General features: G+C 32.1%; 1 protein-coding gene and 1 long non-coding RNA gene across 2 annotated transcripts; one reads left to right on the forward strand and one right to left on the reverse strand.

The window, feature by feature from the left end:
• The first annotated feature begins 12831 nt into the window (after window positions 1-12831).
• On the forward strand, window positions 12832-15681 carry LOC105789315 (protein SIEVE ELEMENT OCCLUSION B). Its single transcript, XM_012616647.2, has 7 exons — window positions 12832-13043; window positions 13139-13231; window positions 13321-13766; window positions 13856-13974; window positions 14066-14196; window positions 14282-14755; window positions 14838-15681. The coding sequence occupies exons 1-7, from the start codon at window positions 12858-12860 to the stop codon at window positions 15450-15452; spliced, it is 2064 nt and encodes a 687-aa protein (XP_012472101.1). The 5' UTR covers window positions 12832-12857; the 3' UTR covers window positions 15453-15681.
• Window positions 15682-16641: 960 nt separating this feature from the next.
• LOC128039274 (uncharacterized) lies at window positions 16642-17660 on the reverse strand. Its single transcript, XR_008193792.1, has 2 exons — window positions 17258-17660; window positions 16642-16982 (listed from the first exon to the last, which is right to left on the reverse strand). It is a non-coding gene; the product is annotated as an uncharacterized LOC128039274 (long non-coding RNA).
• Window positions 17661-20202: the final 2542 nt, after the last annotated feature.

Here is a 20202-nt window from a genome sequence, read left to right on the forward strand (position 1 = left end):
GTCAAGGTGGAGATCATTGTTAGAATTAAGTGACCCGGATCCTTATTTAAATTAAATATAGTGGTAAAATAAAATAAAAGTAAAATTCATATAGAACTACACTTTTTTTATTTTATTTTAGAATAATGTTTTTTAAACCTTATTAAACTCCATTTATTTGATATTTATTAGAATAATGTGTTTCCATCTTACTACACTCCTACTAGAATATGGTTTTACAAGCATATAAATAGACATAGCATACTCTTGTAATCATTCGAATTTGACATAGTGAATTATCTTCTCTTCTGCCCGTGATTTTTTCCCGAAAGAGTTTCCACGTGAAATCTGTGTGTTCTTTATTTTTATTTTTTTCTCTCGATTTTCTTTGTGATACATTGTCATTACCGACGTTCTGTTTTTTTCAGTTAGAAACTTTGGCATTGCCCTACTAGTAACTATAGCTTATTGTGAGAATACTAGTGCCATCAATGTTTTGAAGAATCCAATGCAACATTCCAAAACCAAACACATTGACATTAGACACCATTTTATTTGAGAATTGATGGACAATGGGGGAGTTGAAGAAATAAATACAGTGACAAAATTGGAGTGGGGTTGCGACCGGGAGTGCGGGGACTTCGCCTCTGTTGTACGAACCATACAACACAAGTTGAATCCATATAGAAGTGTTCTTCTTCTATTTGACTTTAATTAGAATAGGGTTTTTCATCCCTTAAATAGATGTAGTTGAAACTCCTCTTATATAATTTGCTTTTAAACATTAGTAAATTTCTCTTTCTTTACCCGTGATTTTTTCCTAAAAGAGTTTTCATGTAAAATCTATATGCTTTTATTTTTTTTCTTATTGCTCTGGGATCTTTCTACTGCTATTATTGACATTTATTATAACAGTATGTATCCACCCAAAACCAATTAGTTGATCTGTTCACAAAGGCCTTAAATGCAAACAGATTTGAGAGCTTGAGAAGCTCTGTAGGTATTTGTCGTGCTTAAGAACATGTATCAATTAAAGAAGGCATCCACACGACTATAGCAGATGTTGTTGTGATGATCTTATTCCCAAGTTTTTAAGAAAATATTGAAGGGAATTATTTATATTATTTTGTTACCAAATGTGAACTGTTTGGTAGGAAAATCCAATTAATTTTCTCTCTTGTAAATCTCGAAAAGAGACGTGCATTAAACGGGAAGCGGTTACTTCTTTCCCTCTTTAAACTGTCCTTCAAATCAACCTTGATTCTTTCCCTGTTTATTGGATTTATTTTTTACACTTTAATTTGATATAATTTAATTTTTTATATAATATTAATAGTCAATCAAAATAGTTGATACACTTAATTATTTTAGTTAAAATGTTAAAGTCAAAATTTTCTTAAAATACCTATTCCAACTTCATGCATGTATGTTCTTTTTTATGTGTGCGATGTTAGAAAAGTCTTCTTAAGAGAAATTCATCTAATCGTTTTAATCAAAATAGTCATAGATGTTATTTGGGCTAACTTATGTTATTTTAAAAGTGGATGATTAAATTACGTTGAATTAAAAGATGAAGATCAAATCCAAAATATGAGCATAATAAAAGATAGGAACTGTAATTTTATTTTTATCATGTCATTAGTTAATCCAAATAATTAGCACCTTTAATAGTTTCGGATACTAACATGGATTAGAAAAGACTTATTCCAACACATCATGTTCAGTTTTTTTTTGTTAGAGTAGTAATTTAAAAAAGTCAATGTAAAAATTTCAATTAAAGTAGTCAACAATATTAACTATTTACTAATTAATAACATTATAAAATATATGGACCAAATTATATTAGAGATTAAAGTAAAAATATTTAATTTTAAATTTAGGCTTAGTAGAGACACGAAAAAAGAAAAGAGATTTAACCATTTTCATATAATGTAAAGAATTGGGGAACACGTGTCAACATAAGAAGATCTTAGGACCTTTCCTTTATATATAGGTACCTTTAATTATTCCAGTTAAAATGTTGAGGTTGATATTTTCATAAAATATCCTTTCCAACTTCATGTAGAAATCTATTGTGTTAGAATTATGCTTTTAAGATGAATTTGCATTATCATTTAATCAAAATAGTTAAGGATATTAATTATCCGGATTAACTAATATCATTTTAAAATGTAGAGAATTAAATTATGTCAAGTTAAAATATAAATACTAAATCCCAAAATTTACTATTCTCTTATAATCACTATAAAAAATAAAAATAAATATTATCATTAAATAATCCAAATAATTATCACCCTTGGTAATTTTGGTACCTAACATGAATTTGAATTTAAATTTAAAAAAATACTTATTCCACTTCATCATGCCAAAATAATACAACATATATTAATGCAGAGGCCCTCCTTCCATATATAAATATATAAATTTAAATTTATGTACATAAAATATTAAATCCTAATTTAATTGTATATAAAACCTCGTAGATGTGTGCTGATTGAGTCTTAGCTTGATTGACATATGTATTATTGTCAATAGAGGAGGACATTGATTTGAGTGCACTAAAGTGTATTATCCTCCTATTTATGGGTTGGGGAGGGGTTATGCGTAGTTATAGGCATTGTATCAAAAAGAGAAGATATAATCAGAACATATAATGAGATTATTCAAATTTAAACAAAAACATCGCAAATATTGAAAATTTAAAGGTTAAATTCTTGCTATTAGTTCTTGTACTTTTAGAGAATTGTAGATTTAATCATTATACTTTAATTTGGTCTTTTTTAATCCTTATATTTTTAAAATTTAAAATTTTAGTCCTCACCGAAAATAATTATTAAATTCATTAAATTCGATTATTTCTAAAATTTGATCGTTAAATGTATTTTTATATGTACAATGCCATGTTAATTTGTTATTTTTACATATTACTCACTAAAAATCCAATTACTAGATTAACAATTATCATTTACATCAATATTGAAATTTCAAATTTCCAAAAATATAAAAACTCAAAGTAATTCATTTAAAAAAATATCAACTAAATCTAATATTCAAATTTTAAGCAATAAAAAGAATGTGCCACTATAAAATTTACAATTAATGTTGTTGTAGTCTCTTCTTCGTTATTTGGCTACTTGAAATGGTTTGACATTTCCAAATTTGACTTAAAATAAATGCTTGGGACAGTATGTCTCCCAGGATTAACAATATTCATTGTAGATCCATAAAAGAATGTACATCCATTCTTGTGTTCAATTAAAATAATTTGTGGTTAAAGTGAATAAAATATTTTCATATCTAATTAATTTATCATATTTTAAAGGTAAAAAAAAAAACACAATTTGGCACGTGAATTCTCGACTTCAAATAAAAAAAAATTAGTAAAGGGTGAATGAGATCATTTCACACTTGAAAGGTATAAAAAAACATAATTTGGCAATTTGGCACATGAATTCTCGACTTCAATTAAATTTAAATTTAAGTAAGGGTCAATGAGGCCATTTCACACTCAAAGGTTTAAAAAAAAAAAAACTCAATTTGGCACATGAATTCTAGACTTCAATTAAAAATAAATTTAGGCTTAAAGTAAAAAAAAAAAAAACACAATTTGGCACATGAATTCTCAAATTCAATTAAAAATAAAGTTTAGGTGGGTGAATGACATCATTTCACACTTAATTATTGCATCATATATAACATAAAATAATTTCAAAGGTTAAAAAATATTTGACCAAATTTAAGGATTGGTACCAATTTAAGAAAAACAATTAAGTTCAAGGATTAAAACATAAATTATTCCAATTTTATTCTAAGAACCTCATTATTTATAAGTGATACGAATGAAATTTTAATTGAAATGGTTAAAGGGCAAATATTAAAGAGTTCAAATTTTATTATGTGTATATTATCTTAGATTTTATATAAAATTATAGAAAGAAAGAATACCATCACGTTATATTTATGAAAATTTATTTGTACACTACTATATGTTAGTAGAGTTTTTGGATTCTACTAGTAGAGTTATGGGTTGACAAGAGTCATATAGGAGGAATGTTGTTGCTAAACAAGTCTAGCAACAAGGTCCAAAGCATGTTTCGTTCTCTATTCTAGGATTTTGAGGCAACTACTAGATTTAGTTGGGATTTTGTCACTTTGGCGTATCTATATAAGGTGTTTTACAAGGCGACCCGTGAACTGATCTATAAAGTCAACAGTTGTTACATGCTCTTGCAAATATGGACATGGATACACATGTCATGGTTAACACCCACCTCTTCCCAATTGTTGGAGTCTCCTCTTATCAGAAGGTTGAAATATCATATTGTGTAATATCTTAAAATGTGTTTTAGTGCCTGTACTTAATATTTCCTATTGCTTTGATTAATGGAAAAGATTTAGAGGTTGTTACAACCATACATGCTATAAGAAGGACTTGGTATGGATGCATTAAGAAATCGATCAACGAGCTGGTGAAGAGGTATGTTGGTGTTGCATTCAATTCCATTTAATGGAGTTCAGTGTTCCTATTAATGAATATAATCATATTTGTATATTTTTTTGTAGCTTAGTGGATGTCGTACCTAGACATTGCAATGTTTGCCACTATATTGTTAAGGGCACGAATGACCCTTATTTGTTTCCACATCGAGAAATAATACTCTAATCGAGTAAAAAGCTAGTTTGGATTCGTCCAAGAACTTTCAGTAAATCCTTAGACCATCAAGCAACTCCAGATGATAAATCTAAGGGGATAAGATCAATATTGGTCAAAGGATATTGCAACAAGCTGAGTTAAGAATATATGCGGAAATTATCCAAGATGGTCAACTTTTAGCCTTTATGCTATATACGTAATGGTTCAGTTAGGCGAGCCATAAGCGATTCTAACCAGCAAAGAATCTTGTACTATAGGAACAACATGTACCATCAAGTCATTGATGAGCACATCAATAAGATCATTCCCAAGCATTCTTACCTCTCCAATTGAAACTAAAGCCACCAACGCAATAGTTTGACAACCTTACCTCTATGACCTACTATCCTTATGAGTCATCGTCCCATGTTGGCAAGGAATATGATCATGGGAGCATCCATTCGTCACCGTTTGTGACTCCAACAATGGAAATGACATTGACAAATCTAGAGTTTAAACAACTTTTTGGTCCAATGAGCCTGAGCACACCTTAAACACAACATCTCTTGCATCATTTATCTTCTATCAGGTATTCAGATGTGCAATTCAGGTTTATTGAGTTGTTATTTTAACAATTTTAAATACACTAAATTTGACACCACAAATGTCGAGTACATCAATCTTTTTAGATGTGCCAGAGATTTTTAAACCTTAATCTAAACTAATGCTAATGAACCTTGTAACACCCCTCACCTGGCCCGGTCGCTAGTTCCAAGCTATAAGATGCTACAACACTTAACGAAATATATTACATATAAACCCAACTTTAAACATTAAATTAAACAATAAAACATTTCATAATCCAAGCATAATATGATTTATAAACAAATCCGAGTCTCAATAGAGCTAACAAAAGCTCTTAAACCAACTAGGGAACAAATAATGACTTAATTGAAAACATAACAAAAATTATGGAAATTTTAGGAAACAAGAGCCGTATGGCCGTGTTACAAACGGTGGCCGTGTAGAAATGGAGTCACACAATCATGTATTCAGGTCGTGTAACAAACTAAAACCATGTGAAATTAAATAACCAATTCAACAGTACTCATACAGGCGTGTGGCCAGCCTGTGTGATAATCGGGAATTATGTGGCATACTATACAATTCAGTTCCTGTCTCTTTATTCACTTCCACCCTTAACATTTTCAACTCAGTATCTATAAATAGCTTACCTTTATGTTATATAATGTAATATATCATGAATATATTTTAACAAAAATTAGTTTCGAATTATAGAAATATAAACCGAAAGCTTGCGTCACTCGTCATCGACTCTCATCTTTCTTTTCCCTTTCGACTATCCTGCGTCGTTTTTAGCTACGAATAATAATTCAATAATGATATAATATCAAAGTCTATCCAAATCACATTCAATTACAAGGTCATACATATTTTGCAAATTATTCAATTTAATCCTCTATCTCGATAATCAATCAAATTCATATCAATATTATTCGAGCAGTCATAATCAAATATCAATTCATTAAATCTCTTCAAATTGCATGTCACATCCCAAAAGTGGGCTTAAAAGAAATAGGATAAAATTTAAGTTGTTATTTAATTTATTAAAGATAAGGTAATGGAATTAGCATGCCTTAAAATTACTTTAAGATAGAAAATTAATAAGAATGAGTTTGTTGGTTTAGTAGTAAGGTCTTAGCCTTCCTATAGGTCCTAAGTTTGAACCCTTTAGTGAGCATCCAACCATGATATTTTTATTTCCTTATTTTTGCCCCAAGAGTGATGAATCTCCAGTCTCCTCTCCAAACAAGTGTGAGATCTAAACCTAAATCTTTGTATATAATTGATAAATATAAGAAGTAAAGAATTAGCATTAACGAACATAGGTAGAACTTACCTATGCAGTGGCTGCTAGTATTTGACGACGACTATTCAACAACTTTTCCTTTCCCGTGATTATCGAACAATCTACTCATTTCTTGATCTACATATTATAATTCAATTCAAGTAACCCAATTTAACATCTTAAAACACTTCAAATCATGTAATTAACTCTTTAATAATATTTTATACATCTACCCTAAACTTTTACCTTTTATACTATTTAATCCCTAAAATCAAAACTTCAAATTTATCACTATTAAACCAATTCAAAGCTTAACCAAATTTTCTAGGTTCCTATACAGTCCATAATCATTATATTTTTCCCAAGAATTTCATGCTAACTTTCCTATTTTAATAAATAAGTCCTTAAACTTTAAGCTAACCAAAATTACATCTCAAACTAATCCAAACTCGACAACAAGCTTAATACTAAACTACTTAAGATCAAAATCATTCAATATCAACAATGGAGAACTTTTAAATATTGGATGATTTTACAATTTAGTCCTTGGATTAACTAAATTAAACTATAACCATTCCAAAAACATAAAAATTGTTAGAGATCGACTCGATTAAGCAAGGAACAAGTAAAAATAGCAGAAGAAATTGAGAAATTGAACACACAAATTTAACGTGGAAAAACTCCTCCAAAGAGGATAAAAAACCACGGGCAAAAATAATTTTACTATAATGGCAAAAGAAACGAAGAGTACAAAAGATGGAGATAAAAACTAAACCCCAAAAACCCGAAAACAAAGAACCCTCAAAACATAAACACAAAATTCTCTATGTGTGTTATGAGTTCTAATATCTAATGGGTGTATTTTCTAAGGCTGTAAAAGAGCCTATTTATAGGCTAAATTCATATGTCAAATAATAAAATAATCTAAACTAATCATTGTTTAATTGAAACAAATAAACAGAGTTTAACTAGAAGACTATTTCTCAAATTTGACTGAAATAGTAGTCATACTTAACAAATCTCCACCTTGACTCATATTTCTATAACGTCATCTTTGCCAAAGCCTGCCACGAGCCTATCTTGAACTATGCAAGGAATTAACTGAGTCGAATTTGTGCTTAGAAACTAGAAGACTTCTAGCCTTCGACTTGCACACTGCCAAATCAAAACTAACCCGGGTCTGATTTTCACAAACACAGTGCCCTAACCTTTCAAAACCTGCATCCAAAAGAGAATCTCTCTTCAATGAAACAGTCATACATTTTTCCCTCCTATGACTAAGTTGCCTCCACTCCAAACGAGTTGAATTTGACTCCGTAATGGACGAAGGATGTCCGATTTCACCGGTCACTGTAGAACCTTCCAAAATAAAAAGACTACTAGTTCTTTTACTTTTTAACAAAATGAGAGCTCCACGAGATACTTTAATGCCGCTTGAATCGATGTTGATTCTGCATCCTTTCAAGTCTAAAATACTCAAGGAGATGAGATTCTTTCATAAATCAGGTACATACCTGACATCTGAGAGTGTCCTAATCGTCCCATTGTGTATCCTAATTTTAACAATACCAATACCAATTACCTTACTAGTTGAATTGTTTCTCATACATACAATTCCACCTTCAATCGAACTGTATGTGGAGAACCATTCTCTATTAGGGCACATGTAGAAAGAACATCCCAAATCTAGGATCCACTCGGACGTGAGCTTGGAGTTATCGCTTGTTGACACTAACAAAAAATCATCACCATTTTTATCGACCAAATTAGCACCAGCTACATCTTCCTCGTTACTCTCAATGGCTCTTTTATTTCGCAGTTTATAACAATCTACTTTGACATGATCTAACTTTTTACAATAGTGACACCTTTTGTCTCGTTTCTTTGATGCTACCAAAATGGAAGCTTGCCTATCTACCTTGCTATCCAAATGAAGCTCATTGTCAAGTTTGTCTCTACTCAATAAATGACCATTCACATCTTCGGACGAGAGTTTGTCTCTACAATAAATCAGGGTATCCCTGAAAGGCTTGTATGAAGGGGGCAAAGAGCACAATAATAGCATAGCTTGATCTTCATCATCAATATGAACCTCAACGTTCTTTAAATTATTTAAAAGAGTAATGAATTGACTGATGTGATCTCTAAGAAGCTTACATTCGTTTATGCGAAACGTAAATAAACGTTGTTTCAACACTAAATGGTTAGCCAGAGACTTAGTTGCATAAAGAGTTTCTAACCTTTTCCATAAGCAGATGAGGTCTTCTCTATCAATACCTCCTGCAATACCGTATTCGTGAGGCACAACTAGATTGCAGATAAAGCCTTTTCATCCAGCTCTTTCCATTCTGTTTTATTTAGATTCTCAGACTTTTTCCCGGTAACAACCTTTTTCAAACCGAATTGAACTTGAATTGCCATCATCCGAACTTGCCACAGATTAAAATTTGTCTCACCATTGAACTTCTCAATTTCAAGCCTTATTGCTGCCATATCTGAATGGACTGATCTATGAAAATTGAACTAGCTCTGATACCACTTATTAGAGATCAACCCGATTAAATAAGGAACAAGTAAAAATAGCAGAAGAAATTAAGAAATTGAACACACAAATTTAACGTGAAAAAACTCCTCCAAAAAGGATAAAAAACACGGGCAAAACTATAATGGCAAAAGAAACGAATAGTACGAAAGATGAAGATAAAAATTAAACCCCGAAAACCTAAAAACAAAGAACCCTCAAAACATAAACACAAAATTCTCTATGTGTGTTATGAGTTCTATTATCTAATGGATGTATTTTCTAAGGTTGTAAAATAGCCTATTTATAGGATAAATTCATATGTCCAATAAAAATAAAATAATATAAACTAATCAGTGTTTGATTGAAACAAATAAACAGAGTTTAACTAGAAGATTATTTCTCAATTTTGACTGAAATAAGAGTCATACTTAACAAAAATCATGAAAAATTAAGTTGAAAATCACTCACATGCAAGAGAACTAAGCCCAACCGAATGCTCTCCTAGCCTCTAATGGAGGTTTTAGTTCATTTCAAACCAAAAATAACAAGATGATGACTTTTTTTTACTTAATTTTATGTTTTATTCATTAATTACTATTTTGCCCTTTAATATAACTCAAATTTCAATACAAATAGCCCTTAAACTATCCACTCTTAAAAACTAGGGTAAATTTGCTACTTAAATCCCTCAATTCATGATTTTATACTCATTTAATACAATTAACTAATAACATTAAACTTTTACAGCTTTTACATTTTAGTCCTTTACTTAATTAACATAATCAAACAATAAAATTAACATACCAAATTTTTATAAGACATTACCATGACCATCCAGATGCTAGTTAAATAATAAAATAACATACTAATCGCAGTCGAGGTCTCGAACTACAGTTCTCCGATACTACTGAAAACGGGTTGTTACACTAAACCCTATCATTCAAACCTTAAACACTTGAGGAACAAGAAAATGGGAGGGTTTAAAATCTGAAAATAGATATTGGATGTGAGAGAATAGAGTGACATAGGTCAAAAGTGTTGGTAGGTCTATGTGGTTGCTGACACCAACAAATGGCACCATTCAATCTCAATTTATTACATTTAATGGGTTTATATGGCTGCAGGGTCCAAAAAATGCCACAGAGCAATCAAATATTAGGGGTTAGAAAAAAGGGATAATGTTAACACACACCTACACTACATCTTTTTTTAACCATGATGGCATGGGTGATGCATGAACCATGCATAGATGGTCATATTAGTAGCTTAGATCAATCATCAATTGGATTTTTTTTGAGGGAGCTAGGGAAATGGTTTATAACATATATTACCCTAAATGAATAATTTTATTTGTATTAAACAATTACATTGGTTGGCATATTATCTTATGTCAACTTTTGCTACCATTATCAGGAATAGAGTAATAAAATAGAATAAAAACAATTTACTATCCCTAGTCTACTTAGTGCATTGGATCTTTCATCCATGATCTAGGTAAATTTAGGATCAACAACTATATCTGCAAAGTTAAGCCCATTGTTAGGACCAACAGGTACGATAGCCAAGGAATCTTTAACAGAATCACCTCTACCTTGCCCTTTACTTTGGTTTCTACCTCGACTGTAGTCATTTGGCCCTGTCTCAATGTTTTCCTTGACCTGTTATCTTATATCATGATCCGTTCATAGATTTCTCCCTCCTTGAACTTGGCCTCTGATAATAGGTTAGGCCCACACTTTCATGTTCCTCATCTAACATTTCGAAACTAGATGATCAATCCAAGAAAATGGAGTCTCTCTTGAAAAATGTGTGTATGGTTTACCATTTTCCCTACACCATTCTATGTATATCTTAAAAAGATGCAAAAATTATCATCCTTGATCAATGCAACCTGTGGCTTATGTTGGAGACGATTTCTTCAATATGTCATGTGTTGTACAAATCTAATGGCCTAATTATGTTCCCACCCAAAACAAAACTTAATGGGTTATAGTCATCCATGTTCTCTGGATTTGCTAGAATCCCTTGGACCATCTTGAATTGTTGTAATACTTTATCTAGCTAATGTCACTCGATGCAAGAAATGCATATAATGGGTGTGCAAATGGTAAAAACACTGCTCTTCGCATGTGCCTCTAGTAGTAGTATGGTTGCAATCTCTTCTGCTTGGTACGACATCCACAAAAAATTGTAAAGTAAATATTGAATTTAAATTCCATTATCAAGTGATATTACTTAATGTAATTGAACTCGGCCTAGTAGAACATAATTAATCGAAACATTGGATTCCCTATCAATTGTTTCTAATATCGATGCCAAACTATCCTTCTAGTATGTCATATGGTCACATTGCTCAGACAACCAATTAAATTACAAAATGTTAGTACAAATATAAAATATTTAGAAAGTAATGGATTTTAAGGATTAGGTTCTATTTTTACCATTTAGCTAGAGGGTAATTAAGAGGTTTAAAAGGTATGGATGTAATGAGTGAAAGTCGATACTACCCTCACAACTGTAAAATCACAAGACAATTATTCACTTCCTTATTCCCTACACTACACCCTGTGCACAATGCCTTGTATAGGCAAGCCAAAATGGCAAAGCTCAACCATACGTAATAATGGTCTGAAAATTTTATAACAAAGAGAGGTACATGATATGAACTAAGTTGACAAACCTTTTTTTTCCATATGCACACCTTCATTTGAAGCCTTTTGAACTTGCTTGATACAATGCCTAGAACTACCCATAGCCCCTCTACAACCCATAAATAGGAGGATAATGTGCTTCAACGCGCTCGAACCCATGTCCTCCTACATTGGCAACAATGCTCATGCCAATCAAGTTAAGACTCAATTGACGTTTTTTTACATGTTTTAAAATTACGAGGTTCTGTTAAGAATTTTAAGTAAAACTCAGCATTCACTAGTGTCGACTTCAATTTATATTTACCTTAAATTTTAATAAAATTACATTATATTTTTTTTTTTTTAAATTGTTCACAACCCGACACTAAAAAATGTCAAGTTCATGGTTACATATTATCTATAGTAAACTCGACACCTATAAATATCAGATTACAATAATTATATCATAATACAGATCCTAATTTTAAGGGCGCATTGAAAACTTGAAGGGGTTAATACGAACTCCACCAAAAGTATCCCTAAAAACACATTGTTGAAAAATAACTTTCCTACAAACTTATAATATTAAAATATTTGATGCCTATGTCAGCGGAATCAACGTTTTATCACGTTCCTTCGTTTTGTCCCCCAAAGCTTGTAAACGTGTTTCTCCGGGAAACAATGAAGAGGGGTACAAAGTATAATTGATTTTGCCCTTGGGTTCCTAACATGTTGCTAGGGATTGCTAAGAGTTGTTTGTATTTAAATTTACCAAAATTTAAATTTATTGTTTTTAATGTAAATAACAATAGCTGACTTTCAATGTGTAATATTATTTATTTATGTGTGTAATATTTAAAAAATAACTTAAACAAATAAAATAAAGAGACGAATTTTATCTTTATGGAAATGGAATTTTCTTCTTCTTGTTTTGAAATTCAATGAAATTTTCTTGATTTGAGAATAAGGGAAAACTTTTATTTCGAGTTGTTTGAACTGACTCATGCAAGAACTAAATTAAAGAATATTTGGTGTTTATTTTATCCCATTTTCCTGTTTTTTTATCTCAACCAGTCGAAACACGACAAAGACAGGTAACAAAACATGACAAACAGCACTCTCCCCATTGCATGTTCTCATCACTATATAAACCCTACAATCCTTAGTAAACACATCACACATCAAGCATCAAAAAATAGTAGTACTTTCATATATTCGACAATGGCTCGCCCTACCCCAGTCTCACCCTCATCAGAAACATACCAGCAACCGATGAGGAATGAGCAATGGATGCTCAACAATAAGATGGATGAGCAAATTCGGTTAACTCATGTCCCCGATGGTCGTGTTGTTAATGTTAAACCAATTCTTCAAGTCACTCGCAAAGTTTTGCCTCATACTATGAATGTAAACTTTGATAACCTTTAAGATTTCATGATGTTTATATTCCAGGAAGTGGAAAGATTTTCAAGACAATGCTTTGGATTTGTTTTGTCTTGTAGGGAGGATCGGAACACATCGATGTATTCGACGATCAGACCATCTCGTCTGCCGTTAATGGCGCGCTCGATGCAGTGCACAAAATCTGCAGCGAGGTTATTCGGCTGTTTTATTTTGCTTTCTGAATCTCGATCGTTTTTGAAACCGAAAAATAACGATCGTAACATAAGTTGATGTTTTGTAGCTATCAAGCAACTATTCAGGAGGGGGGAATGATCATGCAACAACAATGGCGATCTTCAACATGCTTTCAAGCTATTCATGGGGTGCAAAAGTGGTGCTAACATTAGCAGCTTTTGCAGTGAAATTCGGGGAGTTTTGGCTGATCTCTCAGCTTTTCACTTCCAACTCATTGGCCAAATCAATGGCTCTCCTCACGCAACCCGCCATTTTAGGGAACTCCCAAACATTGAAACCCTACTTTGATGCACTCAGCAAGCTCATCAGTGCAATGATCAATGTAACCGAGTGCATTGTTGAGCTTACTGAGCTACCTTCTAAGTACATTACCATCGATGAGCCACCATTGTCGACCACCATGGCTCCCATCCGCTCTGCTACCTTCTATATCATTTCGAATGTCGTCACTTGTGCTAGGCAGATTACAGGCCTCGTAGGGATGAGATATGAGTGAGTCATAAATTTCCTATGTGCTCAATTAGACAATATGATGACATTAAGTTTACCAACAATTAAATATTTTGTTTGAATCATTTCAGGTTCACTACATTTACTTCGGAGGCATGGGAACTATCAATCTTGGCAAATAAATTTAGCACCACACATGAAATAAATGAACACCTTCAAATTCGATTACTTTCTTGTAAAGAGTATATGAGTGAGTCCATCCTTGACGAAAACTCTAGAAATATAAACCCTCTATATATACATTTATATAAAAATTTAAGTATGATTGTAATGAGATGCAGATGGGAAGATGCTGATGGAAGCTTTTGAAGACTTCAAGCGTACCATTGAAACACCTCAAGTGGACAACTTGAGGATTCTCCAAAATATCTTCGGGAAGGAAGAGAACCTCTTTAATCCAGACAAGACCAAGGTCTGTTTAATTCCATGTTCCAAGTTTCAACCATGTTTTAAATTTCATTGGATCGTATATTAACTTTGCTGGTATAATTTAACAGGTTTCTATCAATGTCTTGAGAAGAAAGCATGTTTTATTGCTTATTTCGGATCTTGATATCTCCCAAGAGGAGATTCGGGTTCTTGAAGTTGTTTACAAAGAAAGGGTTTCATTTGGGCATAACTATGAGATCATATGGCTCCCAATTGTGGACAAAAAAGCTTGGAATGATCGTTGTCAGAATATTTCGAGCCTGCAATCAATTATGTCATGGTATACTGTGAGCCACCAATTTTCAATTAAACCAGAAGTGATTAAATACATAAGGGAAGTATGGGGTTTCGTTAAGAAACCAATTGCGGTGACACTGAATCAACGAGGAAAGGTTTTATGCCCAAATGCACTCAACATGATGTGGATGTGGGGAAATTTAGCTTTCCCATTTAGCAGTGAAAAAGAAGAAAGTACTTGGCAAGATAAAGCTTGGACATTTGAGCTTCTCGTTGGTCGCCTTGAACCGAACTTATCTTCTTGGGTACGTGTACATAACTTTAATATGTCTGTGTATATCAATTAATATGCTTAATTTATTTATGGTTTTGTGTTGTTATAATCAGGTGAGCCAAGAGAAAGTGGTTTGTTTCTATGGTGGTGTGAAAATGGAATGGATCGAAAGTTTCACTACCGCAACAAAAGGGGTTGCAAAGGCTCTCGATATTGGCTTAGAAATGGTTTATGTTGGGAAACAAAATGCAAGGGAACGAGTGAAAAAGATTACTAGTTTAATCATAGAGAAGCAACTTAGCCGTGCATGGCAATATGACAATGTGTGGTGCTTTTGGAACCTATTAGAGAACATGTTGAACTCAAAAGTCCACCAAAGAAAGACCAATGCAACCGATGGCATAATGCAAGAAGTGGCAACTATGCTTGGATATGACGATAGTAAAAATGAATGGGCTGTGTTCTTCACCGGATCGGGTGAAATGGTGTGCGCCAATGGAGAGAAAGTGCTTAGCTGCATGAAGAGCTTTGATCAATGGGGAAAACTTTCCAAGCAAAGGGGTTTTATCCCAGCACTTCGTAAGCAGTTGGAACGGATTACAGAGGACCATCATTGCACTCGCCTTCTCCTTCCGGGTAACGGTGGTAGCATTCCGAAGAGGGTGCAATGTGCTGAGTGTGGTCGTGCGATGGAGATGTATTTCTTGTATCGCTGCTGTGTTGAGTGAAGTAAAGAAAGGGGAAAAGGATGGTTTTGGGGAGGTAGGTTTGGTATTATGATATGATTATCATATCTAGAGTCGACGTGTTTGCTAGGTTTTCTAATAATGTTTAAGGCTCTTTTAATATCCCACACTGGTTATTGAAGAGCCTTAGCTAATTTTACCTAATTGTTTGTGTTGCATTAATAGTTTGAGTTGTAAGTCCACTTCCCTAAATAAAGTGTTCTTTTGATTTTATGCTTTCTCTTTTCAATAATTAAAAACATATTAATTACATTCCATTATATTAATAAAGCCTTCCAGTATTAAAACTGTTAAGTTTAACCATTAAACATAACGTCAATATAATAAAATAAATATAACAGAAATATTAGTTTTGAGGTTTGTGGGAAAATTTTGAACGACAGATCAAATGGACGGTTGGGTGTTTAAATAGGTAACGGATTTTTAAAAATTGGGTTATTGCCCTTTTTGCCCATTTCAGCTCTTTCCTCTTTTTCAAATAGGTCTTTATTTTAAATTAGAGTTTATTTTCTTAATTATTTTGAAATCCGGTTTCGTTTTTAAAATCCGTTTTAATTTAATTAATTACCAAGCACCTAATATCAATTTTCACACTTAAAATTTTAATTCTGGTTATTATTTTAATATTTTATTTAATTATTAGCTGCGATCCTAATTTTGGTATCGGACTCAAACCCTCAACTGCTAATCCGATTTTTGGGATGTTACAATTTCTATACTAACATTCAAAATTTTCTATTTTATTTATTTCTATACTTAACATTATTAAGTTTATTTCTAAAAATGATCAGAATTAGTTTTAGTAGTAGTGTTTTTATTATTGCTACTGCATCTTGCTATATGACTTAGTTAATTCATGTGTTGGATTGATTGGTTGATTAGTGGTGGAGCTATAGGTTATGTTTGAGCTTCTAAAATGGTTGAGTTTAAGTGTCTTTCACTAAAACATTTGGACATGTCTCTTGTGTTCACTTACATCCATTAAGCTATTTTAGTTGTAATTAATAAATACATTAAATTTTTATTAGATTAAGCTAAAAAAGAGTGTAATTATCAATAATGTATGGATGGAATAAGTTAATTGCTTACCGTTTGGATAAACTTACGAATGATGATAATGTTTACCTTTGAATTATGAACATGCCATGGAGATGTTATTAATAAAATTGGGTTTGAAACAAGGATTGGGGCACTCAATTTTATTTCACTTTATGGGTTGATTGCCATTTTTATCCTTAATAGTTTATTGTTGATATGATCAAGTCCTTTGTAATAGCTAATTTTTTGCCCGGCCCGCTAAGAAAACAAACAATAAACAAAGTCCCAAATACAACAGGCCCAAACAGCCCAAATACAATTAAGCCCTAGCCCAACAAGCCCACAAAACTTAACAAGTTTTCAGCAAAAAAAATCTTAGGTGCGCCGCACCTAGGTCCACCCTCTGCCATGCCCGCATGCCTCTGACATGCCTACTGCTACTGTCACCGTAGCCTCCTCCACGCGCACTGTTGCCTACAAGAAAAATGAAGAGCAAGAGGACAACAGCAAGAAACAATCGCAAACGACAAAAAATAAAAGTTTAAAGATTTTAAAATCGGTTATATAGGCCAAATACGAGCACTGTAACACTTCTTCTTCCTTTTTTACGAACATCAGAAATACAAGGAAAAAAGGTTACTGTTCTCCGTTTTTTTTCAATCGATTATTTTATTTTTTTATCATTTTTCTCTTTTTAAATCTATTTTTTTAAAACTAAAAAAGAAATAAAAAGGGAGAAGAAGGGTCACCTGAATCACCACAAGCCCCGTCGCCGGAAGCCCCTCCTTTGTCGCTAGAATCGGGCTAAAACGGGTGTGAGGAATCTTTTTTTCGGGTTTTCTTGGGATAAGAAGGCTTGGCATTCGAGCGCTCCGTAAAACAGGGGCTGAAACACCCTCTTGCGCAACTCCGGCCACCGGCCACGGCGGTGCTTCGGCGGCTCATGGCCAGAAACCTAAACTGGACTTTTTGGGGGGGTTGTGAGAGAGAGAGAGAGTTTCTTTTAGTTTTTTTTATTTTTTTTAGGCAGGAATGAAATTTTGAAAAAAAAAACGTGGGTTATATGAGTGCATGAAACGGCGCCGTTTTGCGCCAGTGTACATTGACATCGAAACGATGTCGTTTTACCCTTACCCTCACGCGACCCGACCCGCCAGGGGATCCGCGTGTTTTGGCTCTGAGGGGTTATTTGCGCGAGGAGTCCCTCCATTTTTTCAGCGTAGTGCAATCCGATCCTTTTTTATTATTTTCTGATTTGGGCCGCAAACTTTGCTTCTGCTTCAATTTGGTCCATAGACCATGCGCAGATGTTGTCCCCTGAAACGGCGCCATTCAAATGGCATGGGAATATTTCCCTTTCGACCCTGTATCTCTGCGCGCGTTTAGTTCAGGCCTTGATTGTCCTTTTTATTTAAATTCTGTCATTTAATTTTGTTTTAATTTCAGTCTGGTCCTGGGTCCATTTAATTTATTTGTTTATTATTTTTTTAAAAACAAAAACTCTTTTATTATTATTTGTTTTAAGTTTTTATTTATTTATTATTTATTGTAAACTATTATATAAATATATATCTTTTAAATTTTCATATGTATATATATATTCTTTGAAACTGTTTGTACTTATTTTTTATATATAATATTATTTATTTTAAAATGTTTTATATTTATTTATTTTAAGTTTTCTTGTATATTGTTTATTTGAAACTTTTATTATTTATTGTTCTTATAAATCATTCATGTTAAATTATTATTTACTTTAGATTGTTATATATATTATCTTGTTTATTTTTCTTTGGTTATTAATGTTGGTATTAAAATTAGATATATTGTGTGTTCATTACCATTGTGTGTACTATAATTTTCTTATTCGTATCCTCGTATATTTTTCATGCATTAATGTATCATTTTATTCATAAATTGTTATGCCATGTTCCATTATCATTCAATTTCATTTCATCACTTCAAAAGTTGCGCTCGATTTGTATACCCCAATAATAAACCGGTCTATTTTATCACGAACAAAACAAATACACCTGGTTCAAGTGTTGCACTCGTCATCATTCAAATTCAAGAAGAGTTTTAAAATAAGGCAATGTTTTATGTTTGGAAATTCGAGAAAACGTGCCCTAATGTGCTGGGTTTCGATTTCTCGTTCGACCAAATAGTCAAATATTCTCTTAAAATTTCAAAGTAAGGCAATATTTTGCGTTTAGAAATTCGATAAAACGTGCCCTAACGTGTTGGGTCTCGATTTCTCATTCGACCAAATAGCCAAATATCCTCTTAATTTGTAACCCATGTTATTCGAGTTTTTTAATCGTTTTTTTTAAAAACTCTTCAAAGATTTCAATCTTCGACACTAAGACACTAAATAATCAACTAGGTACCAATTTTGGGCGTTACGAGGGTGCTAATCATTCCTCGTACGTAACCGACTCCCGAACCCATATTTCTAAATTTCGTAGACCAAAATCATTTTTTTTAATAAAATCAAATTGTTTATTAAAAATAACCATTTTACGAGGTGACCCGATCACGCCTCATAAAAAAAGGATTGGTGGCGACTCCCATATTCGTTTTTATTTTCAAAATCCAAGTCGACCCCGTTTCCAAAAAAAATGGTGTCAACATCCTTGTTTGTAGTTTTATTTGTTCAATTTGACAACATTGCTAATTATTTTTTTTATTTATTATCGATTGATAATGATGTTTTTATTTATAGACAAACTATCTACCTAAATCCTAATTTCTTTTTTAAAGAAAATAAAAGTCCTTTTATAAGGTCATGTGATTTGATTTGAATTATAATTTAATAATTAAAATATAAAATACGTAATATGTAATATTAGTATAAAAATAATTGTAATATTTAATTGAGAGTAGTTAAAATGTATAAATTGAGTAGGGCCAAATAAATAACTAGATTATGGAAAAAATAATTGAAGCTTGTTAAGACTTTCTCAATAAGTTTTTTAACCGTCATCTGTCAAGTAACCAGTTGGACCTCCAACAATGGTGGATATTGTCCTTAAGTCAAGCCAAATTTTATCTCCCAACTCTATCGAAAGTCCAAAAAATTTATAAAATGAGAACACTTCATAAAATTGAGTTATACATTATACACGATCACTTACCATAGAACAAGCACGTCACTCACTTGATAGGATATAAACCCCAACCTTTAGCATATAGATCATATGTCCCACTTGATCTATAGTTTTTTTCTAGAAAATAAAGGGTTGACAGGAATGTATAAAATCCTTGCTAGTTGTAATAAAATAGTAAAATTGTTTTAATCGATGGTTAGGTATTTACTTAGGATGCAAAACTCATTTTTAATTTTTAAGAAAATGATAGGGTGGTAGGAATGTTTAAAATCTTTTATTTTGTTTGGATTGTTATGTTTGTTCAAAGAGTTATTCTACTGTGTTTTAATCGAGTATAAATAATGATTTAAGTCCTACACACCTACCATGTAATAATTTCACACTTATATTTTAATTGGATTACTCTTCATTAAAATTTTCCATTAAAATTTAGTTATAAATCAAGTACGAGTCATTTGAAAATCCAAACTGTAGTTGTATTGTTGACTTTGTTTTCACATACATTAAATAGAAGTTTAAAGTTTGCATTTTTTTATTGTATTTTTACATTGACGTTAGAACACTATTTTGTTTTTATTATTAAAATT

This window comes from Gossypium raimondii, chromosome 2 (genome assembly GCF_025698545.1).
Source record: "Gossypium raimondii isolate GPD5lz chromosome 2, ASM2569854v1, whole genome shotgun sequence".
Taxonomy (NCBI): domain Eukaryota; kingdom Viridiplantae; phylum Streptophyta; class Magnoliopsida; order Malvales; family Malvaceae; genus Gossypium; species Gossypium raimondii.